Source organism: Molothrus aeneus, chromosome 25 (assembly GCF_037042795.1).
Source record: "Molothrus aeneus isolate 106 chromosome 25, BPBGC_Maene_1.0, whole genome shotgun sequence".
Taxonomy (NCBI): Eukaryota; Metazoa; Chordata; class Aves; order Passeriformes; family Icteridae; genus Molothrus; species Molothrus aeneus.
Genome location: NC_089670.1, coordinates 3,613,044 through 3,632,919, shown reverse-complemented (window position 1 = coordinate 3,632,919; position 19,876 = coordinate 3,613,044). Strand labels below are relative to the sequence as shown.

At 53.7% G+C, this 19,876-nt stretch overlaps 1 protein-coding gene across 4 annotated transcripts in view; it reads right to left on the bottom strand.

Moving 5' to 3' along the window:
* Positions 1 to 19,876, bottom strand: part of SEPTIN9 (septin 9) — a 115,574-nt gene that overhangs the window by 2,677 nt on the left and 93,021 nt on the right. For all 4 annotated transcript variants that reach the window (XM_066565536.1, XM_066565535.1, XM_066565534.1 and 1 more), the window contains 8 exons: positions 16,311 to 16,502; positions 12,318 to 12,446; positions 11,856 to 11,937; positions 11,056 to 11,193; positions 5,366 to 5,483; positions 3,050 to 3,145; positions 1,740 to 1,836; positions 255 to 306 (listed from right to left, as the gene is read on the bottom strand). In XM_066565536.1, coding sequence (XP_066421633.1) covers positions 255 to 306; positions 1,740 to 1,836; positions 3,050 to 3,145; positions 5,366 to 5,483; positions 11,056 to 11,193; positions 11,856 to 11,937; positions 12,318 to 12,446; positions 16,311 to 16,502 — 904 coding nt within the window. The remainder of the gene's footprint in view (positions 1 to 254; positions 307 to 1,739; positions 1,837 to 3,049; positions 3,146 to 5,365; positions 5,484 to 11,055; positions 11,194 to 11,855; positions 11,938 to 12,317; positions 12,447 to 16,310; positions 16,503 to 19,876) is intronic.

The window sequence follows — 19,876 nt, the reverse complement described above, 5'->3', positions numbered from 1 at the left end:
GGCAAGCTGGAGCCACACTGCAAAAATCCTGGAGTGTGTCCTGAGCCCTCCACTGCTCCTCTCCCCCTGAACTCAGCCCCCAAGGAGTGAGGCCACCCCTTGCAGCAGGCCGGGAGAGAAGGCAGGGATGGAGGGTGAATGGGTGGAGGGATGGAGCAGCAGAGCAAAGCAGCAGCTGCTTCAAGCTGTGCTGGGCTGTCCCCTTTCCCTGGATGCCACCTGGTGACCAAAGGCTCTGGGGACAGGGCACTGACCTGATGAGGAGGTCCCGCAGGTAGGCGAACTCACAGTGTGTTGTGTTCTCCACTGGCAAGAGAGACAGAAACCATCAATGAGCCCCCATGGCACCACCTGGGGGCTTCCCCAGCATGTGGGGGGCTCAGGTGGGCTCTGACACCCCAGGGTGCAAGTGCAGGACTCAGGAGTCCTCTTTGCTGCTGTAAAGCTCAGCCCTGGTGAGGTCTGAGTGAGCACCCACAGCCCCTTCCCAGGGTCCCACCAATGAGGAGCTCCCAGCAGCACCCCCAGCACAATACTGGGACCCCCAGAACCCCAGACAAGACAGGGGAAGGGCTGTGGTGAGCTCTCCACTGAAGTTTCATCTGTAGCTCAGCCATGAGCATCCTGCAGAATCCCAGCACACTGTGAGGGCTGCCAGGGCTGTGCAAGGACAGGAACTCCTGCTGCTAAAGGCCTCTGCTGGCAGGAGGAGGAGTGCTTGCAAGAGGGAAAAACCAAGGGGTGCTGCTCCACCACAATCAGGCTGACAGCTGCTGTTCTACCTCTAATTTTACTCAATTTAGAGGAAGAATGCCTTTTTATTTTTTTTTTTTTATCCCAAAGATCCTGTACATAAAATAGCAGAATCCTTTATGTTGGAGAAGACCTCTAAGGTCATTGAGTCCAACCCCTAAACATCATGCAGGAATGGCAAAACACAAACAACACTGCTGTGCAAAGGCTGCCTGTAGCCATGGCTGTGTCCTGGGGGTCTCCCTGTGCTGAAGGCAGAATCCTTCACAAGGGGAAGGTGAGGGTTTAATGAATCCCATTGAACTCAGAACGTTCAGGGACACAGCACGAGAGGGCAGCAGAGCTTCAAAATACACTGATTTTCCTGGCAGCTTTGTTAAACCATCCCTCAACACAGGATTCCTATTAAAAAGCCTCGTAAATGCGAGGAACCTCTGAAGTGAAGGGGAGGAAGATGAGAGGGGTGGCACTGGAGATGAGCCAGCTGGCTGCCAGAAACCAGCACCAGGGAAATGTGTGGATGTGCTGGAGCCAGGAGCTTTCATCTAGCCTTTAAACCATGGCTGTAAAATGGGGGAGAAAAAAGGGAGATGCAGATGGGAGATGGAAGAGATCCCACAAGGGCAGCAACCAAAGGCTTGGTGGAGGGTACAGATGCCAGGGGAAGGTTTTAACAGGGGCTTGAGACATGGGCATGTCACTGGTGTACCCTCAAATCCTGCCATCAGACAATTAACTGTGCAAGAAGCACAAGGCAGGCCAGGAGACCTCCAGCAATGTCCCCTCCAGCACTCAGCAGCCCCCCAAGGCACACAAATGCCCAGGAACCCAGCACAGGAGCAATGGCCAAGGTGTTTCCAGTCCTCAAACATCAGGAAAATGATCTTTTTTTGGAGGGGCAGGGAAGCACCACATCCACCTCAACTTCTACTGCTGGTTTTGGACTTCATTGCCTCCTGCCAGGGCAGGGATGTGGGCTCAGGTACCTTCAATGGTGCCCCACTTGGTCTTCCTCCCAAGGATTCTTCTTCCATTCACCTGGTACTCCTGGTCACTGCCCACCACTGCAAATGGGATCATTTCCTGTGGAAAGAGAAAAACAAGGCTGGGATTTCTTCTGAGAGTTGGTCAGGAAACCAAACCAGTGAGCAAAGTCCTACATCCTGCTGTTTCCAGGGGGGTTTCATGGGATGAGCTGCTTTGCCCCTGATGTTTCTGAGCAGTGCTGCCTGCCAGGGGCGCAGGCAGCCCAGGACTGGGTACCAGCATCTCCTGCACATGTGCCCAGCCTAAAACCAGCCCAAACCCAGCCTAGTCCAGTCCCTCATTGGCAGGCACCAGGTACAGCTGGAGCAAAGGTATCCCAAAGCTTCCCTGGGGATTGCCCCCAGCATGTGGCAACCTGGGGCCAACTCATTTCCTGATCCAAGTTGGTGTCTTTGAACTTCAGAGTCCCTAAAAGACATTTTTCTTCCTCGAATTTGTCCAGTCCACTTTAATGTGCTAAAAAAATTGCTGGCTGATTCCTGCACTGGGGAATTGCCAGGTCAGGCAGCCTACAGGTGAGATTCCATCCCAGTGCTGGGAAAGCTGCTGCCCTAGCCAGGGATGGGCAGGCACCTCTGCTCCCTGAGCCTGGGGCAGGGCAAGGGGCCATGGACCCTCTGCTGAGGGCACCTGGTGTGACCGTGTTCACGGGGGTCTCAGGGTGAGGGAAGAGATGAGGATCTGACTCCATGTTTCAGAAGGCTGATTTATTATTTTATGATATATATTATATTAAAACTATACTAGAAGAATAGAAGAAAGGATTTCATCAGAAGGCTGGCTAAGAATAGCATAGGAAGGAATGATAACAAAGGCAGCTGTCTCAGACTCTCTGTCTGAGCCAGCTGGGCTGTGATTGGCCATTAATTAGAAACATCTAACATGTGCCAATCAAAAATCTACCTGTTGAATTCCACAGCAGCAGATAATCATTATTTATATATTGTTCCTGAGGCCTCTCAGCTTCTCAGGAGGAAAAATCTTAAGGAAAAGATTTTTCATAAAAGATATCTACGACACACCTGGCAGGGTGGAAATGGGGAAGGAGCATGGACAGGACACCTTCCCCACCTTCCCCACCCTCTTTCCACCCCTGCCCTGAGCTCTGGCAGGGTCCCTGCTGCTGGGCAGACCCCATGGACAGGGCACAGCAGCTTTGGGAAGACAACAGAGCCTTTGGAAGGGAACCCCCAGGTCATGGCCAGCCCTGGAGCTGCAGGTCTGTCCCAGGCAGGGCCCCTGCACTGACCCGGAATTTCTCGTTCACCAGCCGATCTTCAGAGTCCTCATCAAACTCCTTCTGGGGGTACACATCGATGCCATTGGCCAGGAGATCAGCCATTATCTAGGAGGGAAGAGCACAGGCACGGGTGAAGGACAGGCAGGCACAGGAGATGCTCCCTGAAGGGTCTCTGAGTGATGCCCAGCAGTCACAGCAGCAGCATCTCCCTCTCCATCCTAAACACAGCCCCCTTTGGGGACAGAGATCTGTGCCACACACCCACCAAGAGCCTGCCCTGGAACCTCTGCAAGAACCTGGTGCCAAAGACACAGCTCAGACAGAGAGGGAGATGAAGTTACATGAGCTGGATGTTGTTTGGGGATTGGAAAAGACAAACAAGACAACCCAAGCCACCTAAGCAAAGGGGAACACAGCTGCAGGCTTGTAACACAAAGGTGAAAAGCTGCTCTCTGCTGTTTGTTTACACTCCTTGGAAAAGGAACTTGATCTGAGGGGACAAGGACACAGCTTGGAAGGGCAGACTCTAAGGACTTTGTCTCTGTGCAAGGCCAAGAGATGCTGGAATCTGATTCCTGGGCGGAGGCTCAGCTCATGGGGAGCTTGAAGGATCAACCTCCTCCTACAATGCTGCAAACCCCAGCTCAGGCTGGCAGCAGCTCCCACCACTTCCTATGGCAACAGCTCCACCCCAGTCCTACAGTGCAGGCTGGCAGAGCAGTGGGTCCAGCCCAGGGGATGCCCCCAGCCAGCCTCCTACCCCCACCAAACCCCCACACCGAGTTTAGGGGAACAACCCAACAAAGCCAACTCCAGGGAGCACATCCCACTCCCTCAGCACAGCACTGGCACCAAGCTGCAGCCAGGCTGGGGCTCCACATCTCCAAACCCAAAATCTACCATCTCTCTGAACCAGCTACAGCCCAGATGCAGCCAGGGCTCTGCTTCTGGAAGCACACATGCAGGCACACTGGAATGAGTGAGTGGAAAAGGTCCCAGCCTGTGCCCAGCTGGCCTGATTTCCTGTCCTCTCATCTGCTGGGAGCAAACACACCATGTGGTGACATGCTCTCCCTCCATCTGAAAGGATTTGGGAGGTCTGGTTATAATCAGGAAGCAATCAGAGATAAGGAGAGCTCATCCTGTGCTGAGCCAGTGCAGAGCAGCAGAGCCAGGCACTGTCCCCATGGTATCAGCAGCCAAGGCTGCCCAGGTGACATCTGAGGTCCCAGACTGACTTTGTAGTGCCAGAGCCAGCCAGTCACCCACAGACACAGGGCTGTGTGCACTGGTGACCTCTGAATGGAGCCAGCAGCCTGCAGAAGCCACCACAGAGAGCAGATGTGGCACCATGGACTCACCCCTCTGTGTCCCCTCACCGGCTCCTTGCAGAGCTCTGTGCAAACAGCCTGACAAGCCAAGCCAGCCCAGCCTGGGTCACCCCTCAGCTCCATTCTCTGCCAGCCTCTAGCCAAGGAAATTGCTTGGAGAGTTTGGATTAGCCCCCAAAACCAGACTGGGAATTTCAGTGCCTGGGAAGGAGAGGCTCCCACACTGGTGTGGGAAGGAGCAGCTCACCCTCTCCTGCAAGGGGACATGGAACCACCCCTGGCTAAGTTGTCCATAACCAAAGGAGTGGCCCCTAAACCCACCCTTTTGGCAAGACTCTCTTTCCCTTTACTTCTCCCAGGTCAGACTCATGGATCAAGGAGCTTGGTGGTTTTTACTTCTGCAGGGAATGCTGAGGCCCTCACGCCCGCAGCTACATCCACCACCCACACAAAGGGATTTACAGTCCCCTACCAAACCCCCAAATGAGCCAACTCCACCTCTGAGAACACAGCCCATGCCTTGCTGTGGATTCAGCCCCTCCTCAGCTCCCAACCACGGGAATTTCATACCTTTCTTCCCTCCTAAACCTCACCCAGCTGAGCTCAGCAAACCCACACGTTTTTGACTGGTTCCTGTATCAGTGCACGATGCTGCACAGGGAGGCTTTTCCAGCCCCTACGTGCATCAACCTCCCAAAACAACAGAAACCAGCCTGAAAATAACAACAACAACAACAACAAAGGAGGCAGCAGAAACAGGCTTGGAGCTCCAAACTTATCCTGCACTGACAAAGATCCAAGAGAAACACAAGGAAGTGCTTGGAGAGCAGGACTACCCTGCAGCCACGTGGGATCGCTCCGAGCTGCAGCCGGAGGAATGCGCTGGGCTCCGGGCCAGGCCCTGCCTGCACAGCCCTGCCAGGAGAGCCACGAGGGGCAGCAGGGGATGGGCCAGCCCAGATGGGAGCCCAGGGAAGGGCCAGCAGCCCCTTACCCGTTGTTTGAAGTAGTCCCTCTCCTCCAGTGTTAGCGTGTCGGCTTTGGCGATCACCGGGACGATGTTCACCACTTTGCTCAGGCGCTTCATGAACTCGATGTCCAACGGCCGGAGCCTGGAAAACAGCAGGAAAAAAGGGATTTGAAAACAGCAGGAAAAAGGGGATTTGCACTTCTGGAAAATAGCAGGAAAAGGGGGATTTGCTGCTGCAATCCCCTGGCAGGGAGAGGCATTCAAAGAGCAGACAGAGAGGGAATCGCTTCCTTTCAGATAGGACAAGTAAAGAGGGTTTGAAAGCACTTTAAACATTTCCCTTTCAAAGCTGCCGCTGTGAGCCCTCACAAAGCCCCATCAAGTGGCAGAGGGCTTTTATCTCTGCAGGCCCACAAAGGACTGCAGGAACTCGCCCAGAGCCACTGGTGTCCTTGGTGGAGCTGGGATGAGAGCAGGGCAATGCTGGCTGCAGGGCCAGGTACAAATCCAAACCTGCTCCAGCTCTATCCAAGCTGTCACCAACCATTCAGGGACAGCACAACGTGGAAATGGTCACAGGTGACTATCCGGGCTCACACTTCCCCCTGTGTTGAGCACCAGCTGCTTGGGACAACTTACTGAGAGTATTTGTGCATATCTCAATTAATATCTGCTTCATCATTTGCTCCCAGAGTATCTGGAAGCACCTGTTACACTGGTGGTACAAAAGCAATAAAATGTAAATTAATATTTATGCAAAATATTCATGTTGTTCAAAGTGATATATCCAGATATATATTTTTTTTTAATCCAGAAAATTTGATGCTGAAACTTTATCATATGCCTGCACAGGCTTTTGATTTAGGGAGCCTTTAAGTTCTCCATCAATTTCACACAGCAATCTGTGATTCATATTAGTCTCTAGATTTCTTTCAAAGGGTCATACAAAAAGGTTGTAAGAAAGAGTTTACTTAAAGTCTGTGGTTATGCACAAGCTGGGAGTGCCTCTCACATTCATCAGCTGGGATTAAAAAAAGCTCTGGACATTCTCCAGGGGCTCACAGAGCACAGAAGAGATGCTGCTTGTTCCAGAGGGCAAAAATGTCAAAAAATCTCTACAACAAAAGTCTCAGCAGAGGAAAGCTGCAGGGATTGCATAACCCCAGTGATCAGTGCCTTGGGAAATCCCTCCCTGCTGACAGCTCCACTTCCACACTGCTCCACATCCAAGGCTGCAGATAGTGATGAAGGCACCTGGCCTTCATCATCCCCCCTGCTCCTTAGTCCTCTCTGAAGGTGTTTGAACTGCTGGGTCCCAAACCAGGAGAAAACCCTCCTTGGGACACCTCCAGGTGCTGCAGGTCCCCCTTGGTGGCTCTGAAGGTGATGGGGACATGCAGCACAGTTGAGTAGGTGCTGCCTTGAAAAGGAAACCTGGAGGCCCCAGGGTCAAGGATCACCTCTGGGCAGGAGGTGTTTGAAATGAGCCTTCACTGAAGGGCCAAGAGAGCACCCACTGCCAAACCCCCCATGGTCTCCCTGGGCCCTACAAAGGGCTCAGAGACCCCTGCAGACCCAGGCACAGGAGTGCAGAGGGGAAGGGACTGATCCTGCCCCTCAGCAGCCACCAGGCAGTGTCCCCATCCCATGGGGACACCTCTGCCTGGCTCCATTTAGCCCCAGCCCCTGAGACCCACTCAGCCCCAGCTGACTGAACACAGCAGCTCAGGGGTGCCCCAGAGCAGCCAGCAGTGGTGACCCAGCTGAACCCTGCCCTGCTCATCCCCTCCCCCAGGGATGGAGCCAGGTGGATCCTGTCCTCACACACCAACAGCACACACAGCCCTGAGCACATCATTAACACAGGACAAACGAGGTCCTAACACAAACACAGGGTCACAGATCACCCTGGGCCCCAGGAAAGAGAGATTTTGGCTATTAAAGGGAAAAAAGAATAGAAAAAACCACAAGGAACCCCCCATGGACACATCTAAGCTGACTTGCTGCTGGCAAACATTGTTTGGAGCTCTGCATAATGTATTTCCCAGACCTCCAAGGAAGTAATGCAGTAATGCTCCTTTCCCAGCAGAATTCTTTCCTCTCCTCTCTCTTTGCTATTTTCCAAACAAATTTTCTCCTCTAAAAGCTTCTTCCCCACTGAGTCTGTGTTCCTGCCTCTTTCATCAGCTTTTCCTTTAAAGACCAGGATGCACACAGAGCATGAATCCACAATCAGGCAGACCATTAGAGTTTCAGCTCAATCTACATGTTAAAAGCTCAGCTCCATCCCTCAGATCCCTCACAATCCAGAGGATGCCACAGAGAGCCAGAGAGGAGGCAGAGCCAGAGCCTGCCCACACCCCTGCTGTGTCCAGCAGCATGCCCCAGGCACAGTGTCCTTGTGTCCATCTGCATCCAGGCACCTCTGACAGAACTTGCTGCTCCCATGGGCTCCTGCAAGTGCCTCATGCACAGAAATCACCTCCCTGCACCACCCTGAGACTCCCCAGCAGAGCAAGCTGTGGTGTTGGAGCTTTCTGCAAGTTTCTAGATATCCTATCAACTCCTGCTAGGTAGGTAGCTCCCCCAAAACTTTAATTATGTACAAGGAAATGAAGCTTTTCACTAAGAACAGTGCCTGCCTGCAGTTACACATCACATTCATGTGAAGACACCATGGATTAAGGTGGTGACAAGTGCTGTTTGCTCCAAGCACATCACAGAAGAGAAGGGAAGACTCAAGGAAAAAAATAAAAACGAATCTATTTTCATCTTCCCCAAATGGTCTGTGATATTATTAACTTACAACATACACATTCTGGGCTTTGCTGGGAGGGGTGGAGGACCTCAAAGGGGAGTGGATGGGCTGGAGCAGGAGGTGCAGCATGGGCTCAGACCACTCCAGGTGGTGCTGCTTGTTCCTTCATCCCCTCCTGCTGTGGGCTTGGGGGAGGCTGTGCAGCTGGGCATGCCCTGCCAGGGCTGGGCACACACTGTGGTGCCCAGGACACACATTGTTATTTCTGTCACTGTGCACAGACAGGATCTAAGCACAGGCTCATTCCTGCTGGTTCCTCTGAAATGCTGTTACAGGAATCAAAATCCACAGTGAGCTCTGAAGTTATTTCCTTTGGGTTGTGCCCCAGACCAAACTAAAAGCAGGAATTTGAGCTGTGTGTTAAGCAAACACCAGTGAGGACCCAGCAGCTGCCCAGCCCCATCACCTGCTCCAGGGAGCTGCTGGGCACCTGAGAGGGGCAGCCAGAGGGGAAAGAGGGAGTGGGTGGCAGTTCCTGAGCCACCAGCCCTGGCAGAGGCAGGAGAGGTGCTGATGAGGCCAGGCAGAGTTCCAGAGGCATTCCTGAGCTGAACTGAGCTTTGCAGGGCTCAGAGCAGGGATATTTATTGGGTGGAAGCCCCAGGCAGCACCATCCTCAGCCTTCACAGGCACGGGTACATGGGAGTGTTACAGGCTGTGTGTGAACTGCATGGGCTGCAGAGCCTGTCCTGAACTCCCTTGGGAACTCCCTGTGCAGCAGAAACTTCTCTGCTGATTAACCCTGGAGCTGCCTGGATGGGAGGGCCAGACTGAAACTGAGCCAAGCAATCCTCTGCTCCAGCCTCCAGATCTCTGCACCAACATTGGGGTTTTTTTATCCCTCACTCTTTTTTATCTAGGAAAAAGCAAGTTCTCACCCAGTGCCCTGGCAGGCTTAACCCAGCTGCACAGGGGGTTCTGTGCCATGCCCACCCACATCAGCAGCAGCAGCTCCCCAGGCAACACCAACACCCTGTGCAGGCACAGCCCAGGAGGGGCAGCAGGCACCTGGGATGGAGAGTGCAGCTTGTGGATGGGGCCATGGGGACATGCTGGGGCTGGGTCACAATGTCCCCAGTGCAGGCCCTACAGCTCTACCAGCCACTGCCATCCTCCCAGTCAGCCCTGGAGAGGGCAGAGGCACCACAGCAAGGACCTCAATGCCCTTCCCATACCCTGCTGCAAGGGACCAGGGACCTGCTGCCTCGGCCAGGGCACAAACCTGCACCCAGCTGTGTGTGACACCCCCAGGACAAGGCTCCCCCACAGGCTCCTCTGCTACAGCACTGTCACAGCAGCTCCACCCTGCAGGAGCAGTGGCCACATCACTCTTTGCTGGGGAAAGCTTGTCCACCATGATGAAAAACATAATTTGGACTTCACAAGAGAGCAGAAAGGAACCCCAAAGCCTGCTTGAGCTCCCAGAGAAACAAAATTTCCCATCAACCTCCCCCTACCAGTGGGGTTTGTCCCTCATGTGGCAGGAGGGGATGGGTGACAGTGGAGACAGCCCCAGCCAGGCTCTGAGCCTGCAGGGAAAGAGGATCAGCACAAGGCTCAGCAACAACAGCCCCCAACTGCTGGGCTCACTCACATATTGGAAACACATGTTCACTGGAGAGAAGGAAAAAAAGCAGCTGAAAATCCACACAATTGCTGTTGGCCGGCGGGTGAGAGAAACCAGAGCGCGGCTGCAGAGGCTCCACCAGGGGACACAGAACGGGCTCCACATCCCTGCCTGCACTGCCAGGCACCCAGCACACCCCCCTCTGAGCATGAGACCTGTTCTTTAAGAGTTAAACAGCCAGAGGGGTGAGGAAAGGCTGGAGCACAGCTAAAGCTGCAAGTCAGACCTGCCGAGGCAGGGGCTGCAGATCTGGGCTGAAATTAGTGGGACCAACACGTTAGACTGGCCTAAAAATGTCATTTTCCTTTGAAAGCTTCTCTGTTTTATTGTATTCAATCATAAATGTTTCATCAGCCCCTCTGCTCCTGATCAGTTACACAAGAGGGGCATTACTGGCCCATGCAGGCATTTTATTCCAGTGAAGGATGCATTTTTGGTCTACCCACTGACAGAAGCAAAACAAAGTCTTTTCTATTGGAATCAATCTCCACATGGGGAAGTGGAAAAGGCTGACATTAATGCAGTGCTGGAGGCTTAAGTTTACTTTTGAAAACAGACCCAAAAACATCCCCAGTGCAGACAGAGCCAGAAGTGGAAGGAATTGACACAAATCAAAAGGAAACTTAGGTCTCGTTTTCTGTTGTGATACTTTAAGTCACATTTTTCAAGACATTTTAAGTGCCCCAGATTTTCAGGGTGGGCTGTGTGCCTAGGAGGGGGGAAAAATAGAAAAGGAAAAAAAAATAGAGCAAGATCTGGGCCTTTTGATGTTGTCACTTGAGAAGTGCCAGAGCCAGGAGAACTCTGGGCTGAATAAACAGCATCCCTCTTGCAGACTAGTCAAACAACCTACAAAATACCCTTATGGGGTGATGGTGTTCACTGCCTTGGAAGCACAAGGAAAAGTGGCTTCTCCCCTTACAAATAAAAAAAAATTAATGTTCTGCATGGAAAAGTAGCCTCTCCATCCAGTTTGAGACTTGCTCCATCCTTGGTCAAGCAAGCCAGGTGACCACGGCAAAGACAGCAGCTCCCAGGAGCGGCTCAGAGAGGATTTCATGGCCCTTCAGAAGAGGAAACACCTCATTTCTCAGGGGTACAGCAGCTCTCCTGTGTTATTGCAAGGTCTCCTGAGGATGGCTGCAAGCTGTCCTCGAGCTCCTCAAGCCCCAAAAACCACGGGAGGATCCTGGGCAGAAGTGCCCTGAGGGCTGAGCTGCTGGGCCATGGAGAGGGGGCTGAGGGGAGCAGGGAGAGCAGGGTACGTACGAGTGGCCCGTGGCTGGGATGAAATAAATACAGCAGTGCACCCTCGTGTCAGGGATCTGCTTCTTCCTGTTGATGTTGATCTCCTCCTGCAGGTACTTCTCATACTGGTCATTGATGAACTTCATGATGGGCTGCCAGCTGCAGAGAGAGGGCAACACGGGGTGGTGTGAGGGACCTGGACCACTCTGGGATGCTCAGCATCTCCTAAATCACAAATCTCAGGTGTTTGCTGCTTAGCAGCTCCACACACTGCTGCAGGAGGGGTTTACTGGCTGCTTTAGACAAGCAAGTGCCTAAAAATTGCTCCCTTCTCTCCTCCTGGACCTGGCTATGGAGCAGCACAGAGCTGGAACCATGCCCTGGCTCCTTGCAGGGTGCTACAGCACAGGAGCAAGAGCAGAAACAAAGCCCACAAGCCCAGCCCAGCTGGTGGTGGGGACAATGTCCCTGCCACGGGCCAGCCCTGCCCAGCCCAGGGGCCATCCCACAGGGCCAGACACTGTGCCAGGGATGCCAGGCAGAGTTCAGCCTCCAGAGCCACATGAGCAGGGTCTGGGGACTGGCCCTGCTGGCACACAGCTGCTCCCAGCCACAAACAAAGGTTGTCTCATGCCTGGAACAGCAGGATGTTTGTGGCTCTCACGGGGAGCATGGCACTGCTCTGCCACCACAACAACCTCCTCCCTGCTGCCCACGGAGCAGGGGGGCACAGCACCAGGCTCCAGCCCTCCTGGCACAGGGTCAGGGGGTGCTGGGGACCCCTGCCCTCCCCCTGCACCCAGGGCAGAGGGGCAGCTCACCAGTTCTCGTTGTTGATGTGGTCCCCAAAGCCCGGCGTGTCGATGACCGTCAGCTTCATGCGAACGCCCTTCTCCTCAATCTCTGCAAGAGAGCAAAGCTGCTGTGTTGTGGCCAAATCCACCCTCCCAAAATCAGCTGCAGGGCTGGAGCTTGGTCTCAGGGGAGAAATGCAACTTCACAGCTCCTCAGAGGCACAAATCAGCCATCCAAAGGGATCCAGCCCCATTTCCAACCCTGAAATGCCACTCCCACAGCCCCTTCCAACACAATTAACTCAATGCTGATGAATAAATAAAACCCAGATGTTTTCTCAGCCCTGCAAGCATCTCTGGATGGTAAAACCCCATTTAGAGAGATAAGAGTGGAAGTTTGTGGAGGTTCAAAACTCTGTGAGTCCTCAGAGACACAAGGCAGAGCAGGAGCTAAAGCCAAAGCAGCAAGTGGGACCTGCAGGGCCTCACCATGAGTGATGGATTTGATTTCAATGGTCTTGGGGATCCTCTCCTCAGCAGTTGGCTGTACAGATTTCCGGCTGATCTTGGATTTGAAGAGAGTGTTGATTAACGTGGATTTCCCCAAGCCACTCTGACCTGGAAGAGAGCAGGATAACCCAGAGTCAGCACTCCCTGCTCTGTCAGGGGCCAGGGGATGGGGCTGCTGACAGACTCAGCCTGCACCACATCTGCCAGAGGGATGGAGGGAAGGAGGGACAAGGAGCAGCTGCTCCCCTGCAGCTCCCCCAGGCCAAGGAGCTCCAGACCAGCCCAGCCAGGAGGATGCTGCAGGTAGCAAAGTCCCTCCCTGGCTCCAAAGCAGCAAACCAAGAGCTGGTTCCCTGCATCCAGGCAAAACCCCAGCAACCCAAGGACAAGCAGACAGTGCTGGGGATGTTTGAAGGGCTGTGGTGATGCTCAGCAGGGCATAGGAACCAGGGAACCCCAGGAAAAAGCATCCCAAGTGTGCCTTCACTCTCCTGCAGTCTGCTCTGTCCAGTTCCACAGGGAGGGCTTTGGAGCAGCTTGGCAAGCCTTTATCTGGACAGGACTAACAGCAGCAACAATCCTACAAACCTCAGGCCTGCTGCATCTGCTGCTGCTTCCCTGACAGACTTGCTGCTGCAATCAGCCCAGCTGGCTCCACAGACACAGGTCCACGCCAGGAGCTTTGAATCCCACAAACAACAGCCCAAGAAGCACATGAGATTCCACAACTTTAGAAAAACAGCTTTTAGAAAAAGCATTTTCATGCTTTATATCCCAGAGCTGATGCTGATCTGTGTGGAAAGGACAGCAGCAGCTCCTGACTCTCCAGGAACAGCTGTCCCATAAGCTTGCAGAACAATTTTTCCAGAGTGCAGAAAATAGAATTAACTCTTCAAAACCCAGGGAGCAGAAAAAAAAAATTAACTTCTGAAAACCCAGGGCCCCCTGCAAACACTGCAGAGATCCTACACACACCATGGGGACCCAATGGCCCCGTTCTGCCAAGATGTTACAGCCAGCTATCATGGCATTGTCACCAGCATGTCCCTTGTCCCACAGAGTGTCCCTGAGCAGAGTCAGCAAGGGTTTCACCCACATCCTTCAGGGTCCTGGCCCATCCAGGCTGCCAAAGCAGCAACCAGCACTGGGCATCACCTCCTGGCATCACCCCACTCCCTGATCAAACAGCAATTTCACAGCTGAGTTTGCAACATCATCAATGGCTGCATTCCAGCACAGGAATACTCTCTTTGAGTGTCACTGTGGGGCTGTAAGAAACACATGGACCAAGCTGGGGGGAAGTGCTTCCAGTCCCCTGCTCCCTAAAAACACAGGACCAAGCACTAACAGGCCTGGAGCTGGGCATGCAGAGCCACAACAGAGCTCTCACTGCACACTGTTCAATGGAGCACCTGGGGAGAGGGGAAAGCTGTGGGACACACTGGGGACAGGTGAAATCAGGGGGACACACTGCCAGAGCTCCAGGCAGTGGGTCTCTGTGTCTGTCCAAGCTGCTGCAGCTGCGCTGCCTGCAAAGGGACCAGAGGTGAGAGCCACCAGCAGCCAGGATGTGATGTCCCATTGGCACTACAGCCACAGGCTGGACTCACTGAGCCACACTGGGGTGCAGCTGGGGACCCTAAGGGTGTGACACAGGCAGCTGAGCACAGGGCAGAGCTCCCTTCCAACAGCCCTGGTTTGCAGCCCACTGCCTTTCCCACAACTGAAATCCAGTGGGAAAATCACAGCTGAGCCTGGCCACCTCTGCTCTCCTTCCAGCTGCTTTGCACAGAAAACTGAATGCAAAATTTGTGCTTTAGGGTTGGGATTTTTAAAAGTTCAGACATTCCTCTTCTTCTCTGCAACTTTAGAGGACAAGGGACTAAGCTGACCATGGCCTGCAGCCCCCTCTCAGCTCTGGGATTGTGAATCCCTTTTGAATGGGGACCTTGCTATAGTGGGGAAAGGGTTTTCACAAAGCCCCATCACAGGGACACGGTGAGCAGTGACCCCCACATGGCAGTGATGCTCAGTTCCCAGCTCCCCTGCAGGACAAGTCACCTCCCCCTGGAAGACAGAGATTGGAACAATCCCAGTTTAGGCTGGATGGGTGTGATGGAGCCAACCCCATCCCCAGGGAGGCACAGCAGGGTGAGGGCTGGCTGCTGCCCCTTCCCCGAGGTGCTGCTCCTCCTGCATCTTCTGGGAGGGCCAGAACTCCACTTGTTTATGCTGCCCTGAATTCCCAGCCTGTAAACAGCCAGCCCAGCTCCTGCCAAGGGCAGAACAATGTTTTCCAGGCACGCTGCAGCACAGGCCTCCATACCACACACAGTGCTGCCAAGGCAGAGCTGCTCCTGAACATCCCTCCCCATCTGCACAGCACACTGCTGAGGTGCTGAGGCAGCACAGCCTCAGCCTGGAGGGATGGGAGCCTGCTCCTGGAGGGATGGGAGCCTCCTCCAGCAGGGAAATGGGAGCTCAGCACAGGTAATCTCTCTTTCAGGCTCCCAGGACCAGTGCAGAGATTCCTCTCTTTGCAGCAAAGAACTGGATTTGTTAAAATGCCTCCCAAGAAGTGGTTCTGGTTTTTTGGAAGCTTTCTCCACGGCCTCAGGTCAATTGTAGTGCTCTTTTGAGGGTCTGTGCCTTTTAACACAGAATGTCTAAAATTCTCAGCATGCAGGGTTCTAATAGGTCTGCACTGACCAGCCTTGCTGTGATCACCCAGCCCAGGGACCCTTCCCTGCAGAGGGAATCAAAGTATCACAATGGGAAAGGCTGAGCACCCACAGAGCTTGCTGGAAAGCTCCAGCACACTGAAATCTTTAACAGAATTAGCAAAAACTCTGGATCAGACCCTTCCACAACCCCAGGCAGACCTCCAGGACGCCCATCACACCTGTAGCCTTACACAGCTCCTCCCAGGAAGGAGGGTAAGGGATGGTGAGGCCCCATCACCACTCCACAGGTCACTGCCTGGGATTTCCTGTCCTCATCCCCCTGCAGCTCCCCTGGCAGACACAGGCAGGGAGAGCTGCTACCTGACCAGCCCAGCCCCAGGGAGCACAAGCTCACACAAAGGCTCCACAGCACCAGGTCAGACATGAATAGCTGGAAAAGAGCAGAAAAGCCTCATTTCTTTTCACTTTTCCCCTTGTCTGGTGTCCCACAGTGTCTGCCCAGCTCTCCAGCATTTTGCAGGTCAGTGGCTGTGCCATCCCTGGCTTTGGGGGCTTGGGGGCTGCAGGAGCAGAGATCCCCAGAGTGAAGCTGCAGCCAGAGCAGCAGTGATGTAGCCAGTGGTCATTAGCCCAGGAGAGCTAACGAGCAGGAGCTTGTGGGCAGCAGGATTTGGGCACACAACCCTCCAGCCCTCCCTCCTTGCATGTGGACACTCCCTGGGACACCCTGCACATCCCCAAAGGAGCCAAATGACAGAGCTATGCAAACCCCTCCTGCTGCTCTTTATTTCCATCAGTAAATCACTGCTTTTGGCATTTCTTCCCTGGTACTTGTAGCAGGGCTGCCTGAATACAAAAAAAAAAAAAATCACAAACAGGAATTTTGCCCAAATTTCTGGAGGTACCAGCAGGGATGAGGGTTCTGGAATAGCAGCAGCAGGGCAGCCCCTTGAGCCCTTAAATGTGCCTCTGACTGCTCAAACCAGGGCAGGACTTCCAGGAGAGCTGTCAAGGGAGCTCCTGTGAGACCTGACAAGGCTCCTTCTCCCGAAAGCCCCTTGAGGTGCTGTCCTCTGGGATGTGCTATGGACAACGCACCCCAAGATGCAGGAGGATGAAGACCCCATCACAGGGACAGCTTTAACCCCAGCTGACCCCAGGCCAGCTCCTCAGGAGCAAGGTTTGCCGCCTGCCAAGACAGAGCCCCCAGCGCTGCTCCCGAGGAGGCTCCAGAGGGGACAAACCTTGTGGTGGCACAATGACAACACGGGGGGAACAACTCACTCACCCACGACCATGATGTTGAACTCGAAGCCCTGCTTCATGGCTTTCCTCCTCAGCTGCTCCAGGATGGCGTCGATGCCCACGTAGCCGAAGTCGGCAGCCGGCTTGTCCGGCCGCGCCGGCGCCGCCTGCTTGGGGCCGGCATCGCGCGGAGCGTCCGTCATGGCGGGAGCGGGGCTGGCAACGGCCTCTGCACCTGGGGGGACACACAGCCTGCTCACACGTGCTGCTCCCGGTGCCTCAGCTTCCAGCTTTTATATTTTTCACATTCTCTGTTGATTTAGTGGGCTTTGTAAGAGGGGATGCTGAGCTCTCTGCACAAGTAGGGAGACAAAACAATTCCTGCTCTAGCTGGGGACCAAGGACAAATGATCCAGATCTCAGGCCCAAGAACACAAACACCATGGGCTGAAGAGAGAAAAACAAGCAGGATGGGACTTCATAACCTAAAGCTGTAATTGGACAATGAACTCCAATATGCAAATGGGGCAGAACTTATAAAAGTGTGAGACCCCATGACCAGTCGTCCATTTTGGGTTCATCTGGCTGGGCTCTTGTGCTGCCCAAGGTGTACCCATTAAAACCTTCTAATAAATGCCTACTTAATTCTTTAGCTCTGTCCAATCTCTGCCCTAGTTCAGCCTTCTCAAGGCATCACTCCTGCCAAGGAATCACAGGAGCTGCCTGCTGCATCCAAAGCAGGAGTAAAGCACGTGCAGAGACTCACAGTACCAGCAGGCCGGGTGGGAGGAGGAGTGTGGGATTTTCCTCTACAATAATTACATTAAATTTGGGAATTTTTTTCTCTGTTTACTGTTTTCACTAGATCCCTGCCCACTCCCCTGGCACAGCAAAGGGATGCTGCTGTGGGGGTGTGAGCAGGACCCAGCACCCAGAAAGTCCTCAGCCCATGCCTGGGAGTGACAAAGGCTTTTACCCCACAGCCCTGTGCCCGGGCAATGCTGTTAAAGGCTGTCAGACCCACACATCCCACTCCTCCACAGCACTGGAATGACAGCCCTGTGCACACTGCTGGTGTGGACAGCTCAGCCACCTTCTGGGGGGAGCTGGCTGGCTCTGCAGACACAGGCAGTCCTTGGCATCCACTGCCACGTGCCCTCCTCGAGCTGCAGCTGACGCAGATCAGAGCCTGCCGGCCCTGGCTTGTGGAAAACACAACACATTTGCATCAAGACAAGCTGTGCCAGACAACACCCACGCAGCCACGGAGCTCCTGTGGTCTCACTCTCATTCTGTCTGTATCTGCTCAGAAAGCCAAAGCCTTCAGCTTCCCTCTGAGACAGGCTGCCTGTCTCCCCTGCAAGATGCTCCAGCCTAACAAAGTCCTTCAGGAGAAGCAAATTTAAAACTATTGCCTCAGCCAACAGCTTTTTAAGAAAAAACAAAGAATCATCTATTCCTTGGCAGGAAGGACAAAGTGCCCCAAGTGCCCTGGGGTGATGTGGCCTTGTCCCCTGCCAGCCCCAGCTGCTCTGCATCACCCACAGCAAATATCCCAAAGGCAGAGTGAGCACAAGATCAGCCCAGTGCCCTGCAAGCTCCTGGAGGCATCAGCCACATGCAGCACGCTCCTGTGATGCAGGCACAGAGAGGGAGGTTTTAGGAAAACACACTTCTAAGAGCCCTCCCCACCCCAGGCTGCTGCTGCTCACTGCCTGGGTCCTGCAGCCACCAGCCTAAATGAACTTTATGTTGTTGCTCAGTGTTTGGCAATGATTATTTATTATTCTTTAATCATTTATTATTATGAATCAAAACATTATTATTTGCTAAACCCTCACCCCTCCAGACAGTAACACGGCTCTCAGCTCATCTCACCCCACTTATTCCTGGCCTTTGATGATGTGCTGCCTGCTTTTCTCTCCCTCCCTCTCTCTGTAGGAGTGTGGCTGGGCCAAAGGGGCTCCTCCAAACACAAGCTCATCATCCCTTTTCCTCTGGCCATCTCAGACTGGACCCTGCTGGGGTCTGTGAAGTGGAACCACATTCTTTCTGCAAGCACAGCACACTTCCACATGCTTAATACAGGCCAAGCATTAAAAAAAAAAGGGAAAAAAAAAAACCCCAACCAAACCTAGAACTAATCCCAAAGACCATTGGGTCAGTTGGAACACTTTTTTCCAACCCTCAGTCCCAGTAATGCTCTGTGAGCATTACTCACAGAGCTTCTAGAGAGCAAATAAGCTGTCCCTGAGAGACCTGGGAGCATCCCACTCCTCCTGGGAACCCTGCACAGCTGGAACTGCACTGCCATGGGAGCAGGAACCCCGCACAGCTGGATCTGAACTGCCATGGGAGCAGGAACATTGCACAGCTGGAACTGCACGGTCATGGGAGCAGGAACCCTGCACAGCTGGAACTGCAGTGCTATGGGAGCAGGAACATTGCACAGCTGGAACTGCAGTGCCATGGGAGCAGGAACCCTGCACAGCTGGAACTGCAGTGCCATGGGAGCAGGAACCCTGCACAGCTGGAACTGCAGTGCTATGGGAGCAGGAACATTGCACATCTGGAACTGCACTGCCATGGGAGCAGGAACCCTGCACAGCTGGAACTGCACTGCCATGGGAGCAGGAACCCCACACAGCTGGATCTGCACTGCCACTGAACCCTGCACAGCTGAAACTGCACTGCCACACTGCCCCTCACAAAATCAACCAGCCCAGTGTGCCCAAGGCCTCACCACAAATCCCAAATTAGCCCCGTTCCAAAATGGCAAGGCCAAAAGTAGCAAAAAAATCCCTGCAAAACATTAAAAATAACCCCAACAAAATGACAAGCTAATCATGTGGAAAATATGCTGCCAGCAGCAGCAACACTGGGTTATGCAATGGGTTTAACTCCTCCAGGCACCACTTGTGTGCACAGGACAGCCCCAAGGATGGGACAGCAATCTGGGATACTGGGCAGGTAAGGTGCAGAGAAATTAAGAAATTAAATAGAGCAGAAAGCCACCCTCCACTTGATAAAGGCCAGGAGCATCTCCAGCACCTCAAGGAGCAGTTGGCAGCATGCAGAGGGGCTGGCCTGTCCCTGGGCAGGGGGATGTGCAGGCAAACTGTCCCCAGCACAGGGAGCAGACACTGCAAACTGCCCTCAGGGGGAGGAGAAGGGCTCAGGGCTCACCAGGCTCCAGCCAGACCAAAGCCACAGGAAAAGCAGCACCCCTGTCAGGGCAGCCCATGTGCTCCAGCTGGTCTGTGGGGAACTGTGATTTAAAGCACCTGGGTCCTGACTGGGGAAAAATACCATAAAATCAGTATATTGCAGCTAGGACTGTCTGCGGGACAGCAGGGATACAAAGCCACCAATGCCCCAGCAGCACCAGCAAACTCCCAAGGGAAATGCCACAACTCAAATGTGCAATTTTTTCTTTTTTTCAGCTTCCCAGAACTGAGATGGTCTTTTCTTAGCAAGAACTCCAGTGTCACATTCAGCTCCAAGGGGTTTGTGCCAGCAGAAGGAGGGTGCAGCCAAAGCACAGGACCAGTCAGTGGCACACAGGGATCAGTCAGTGGCACACAGGGATCAGTCAGTGGCACACAGGGA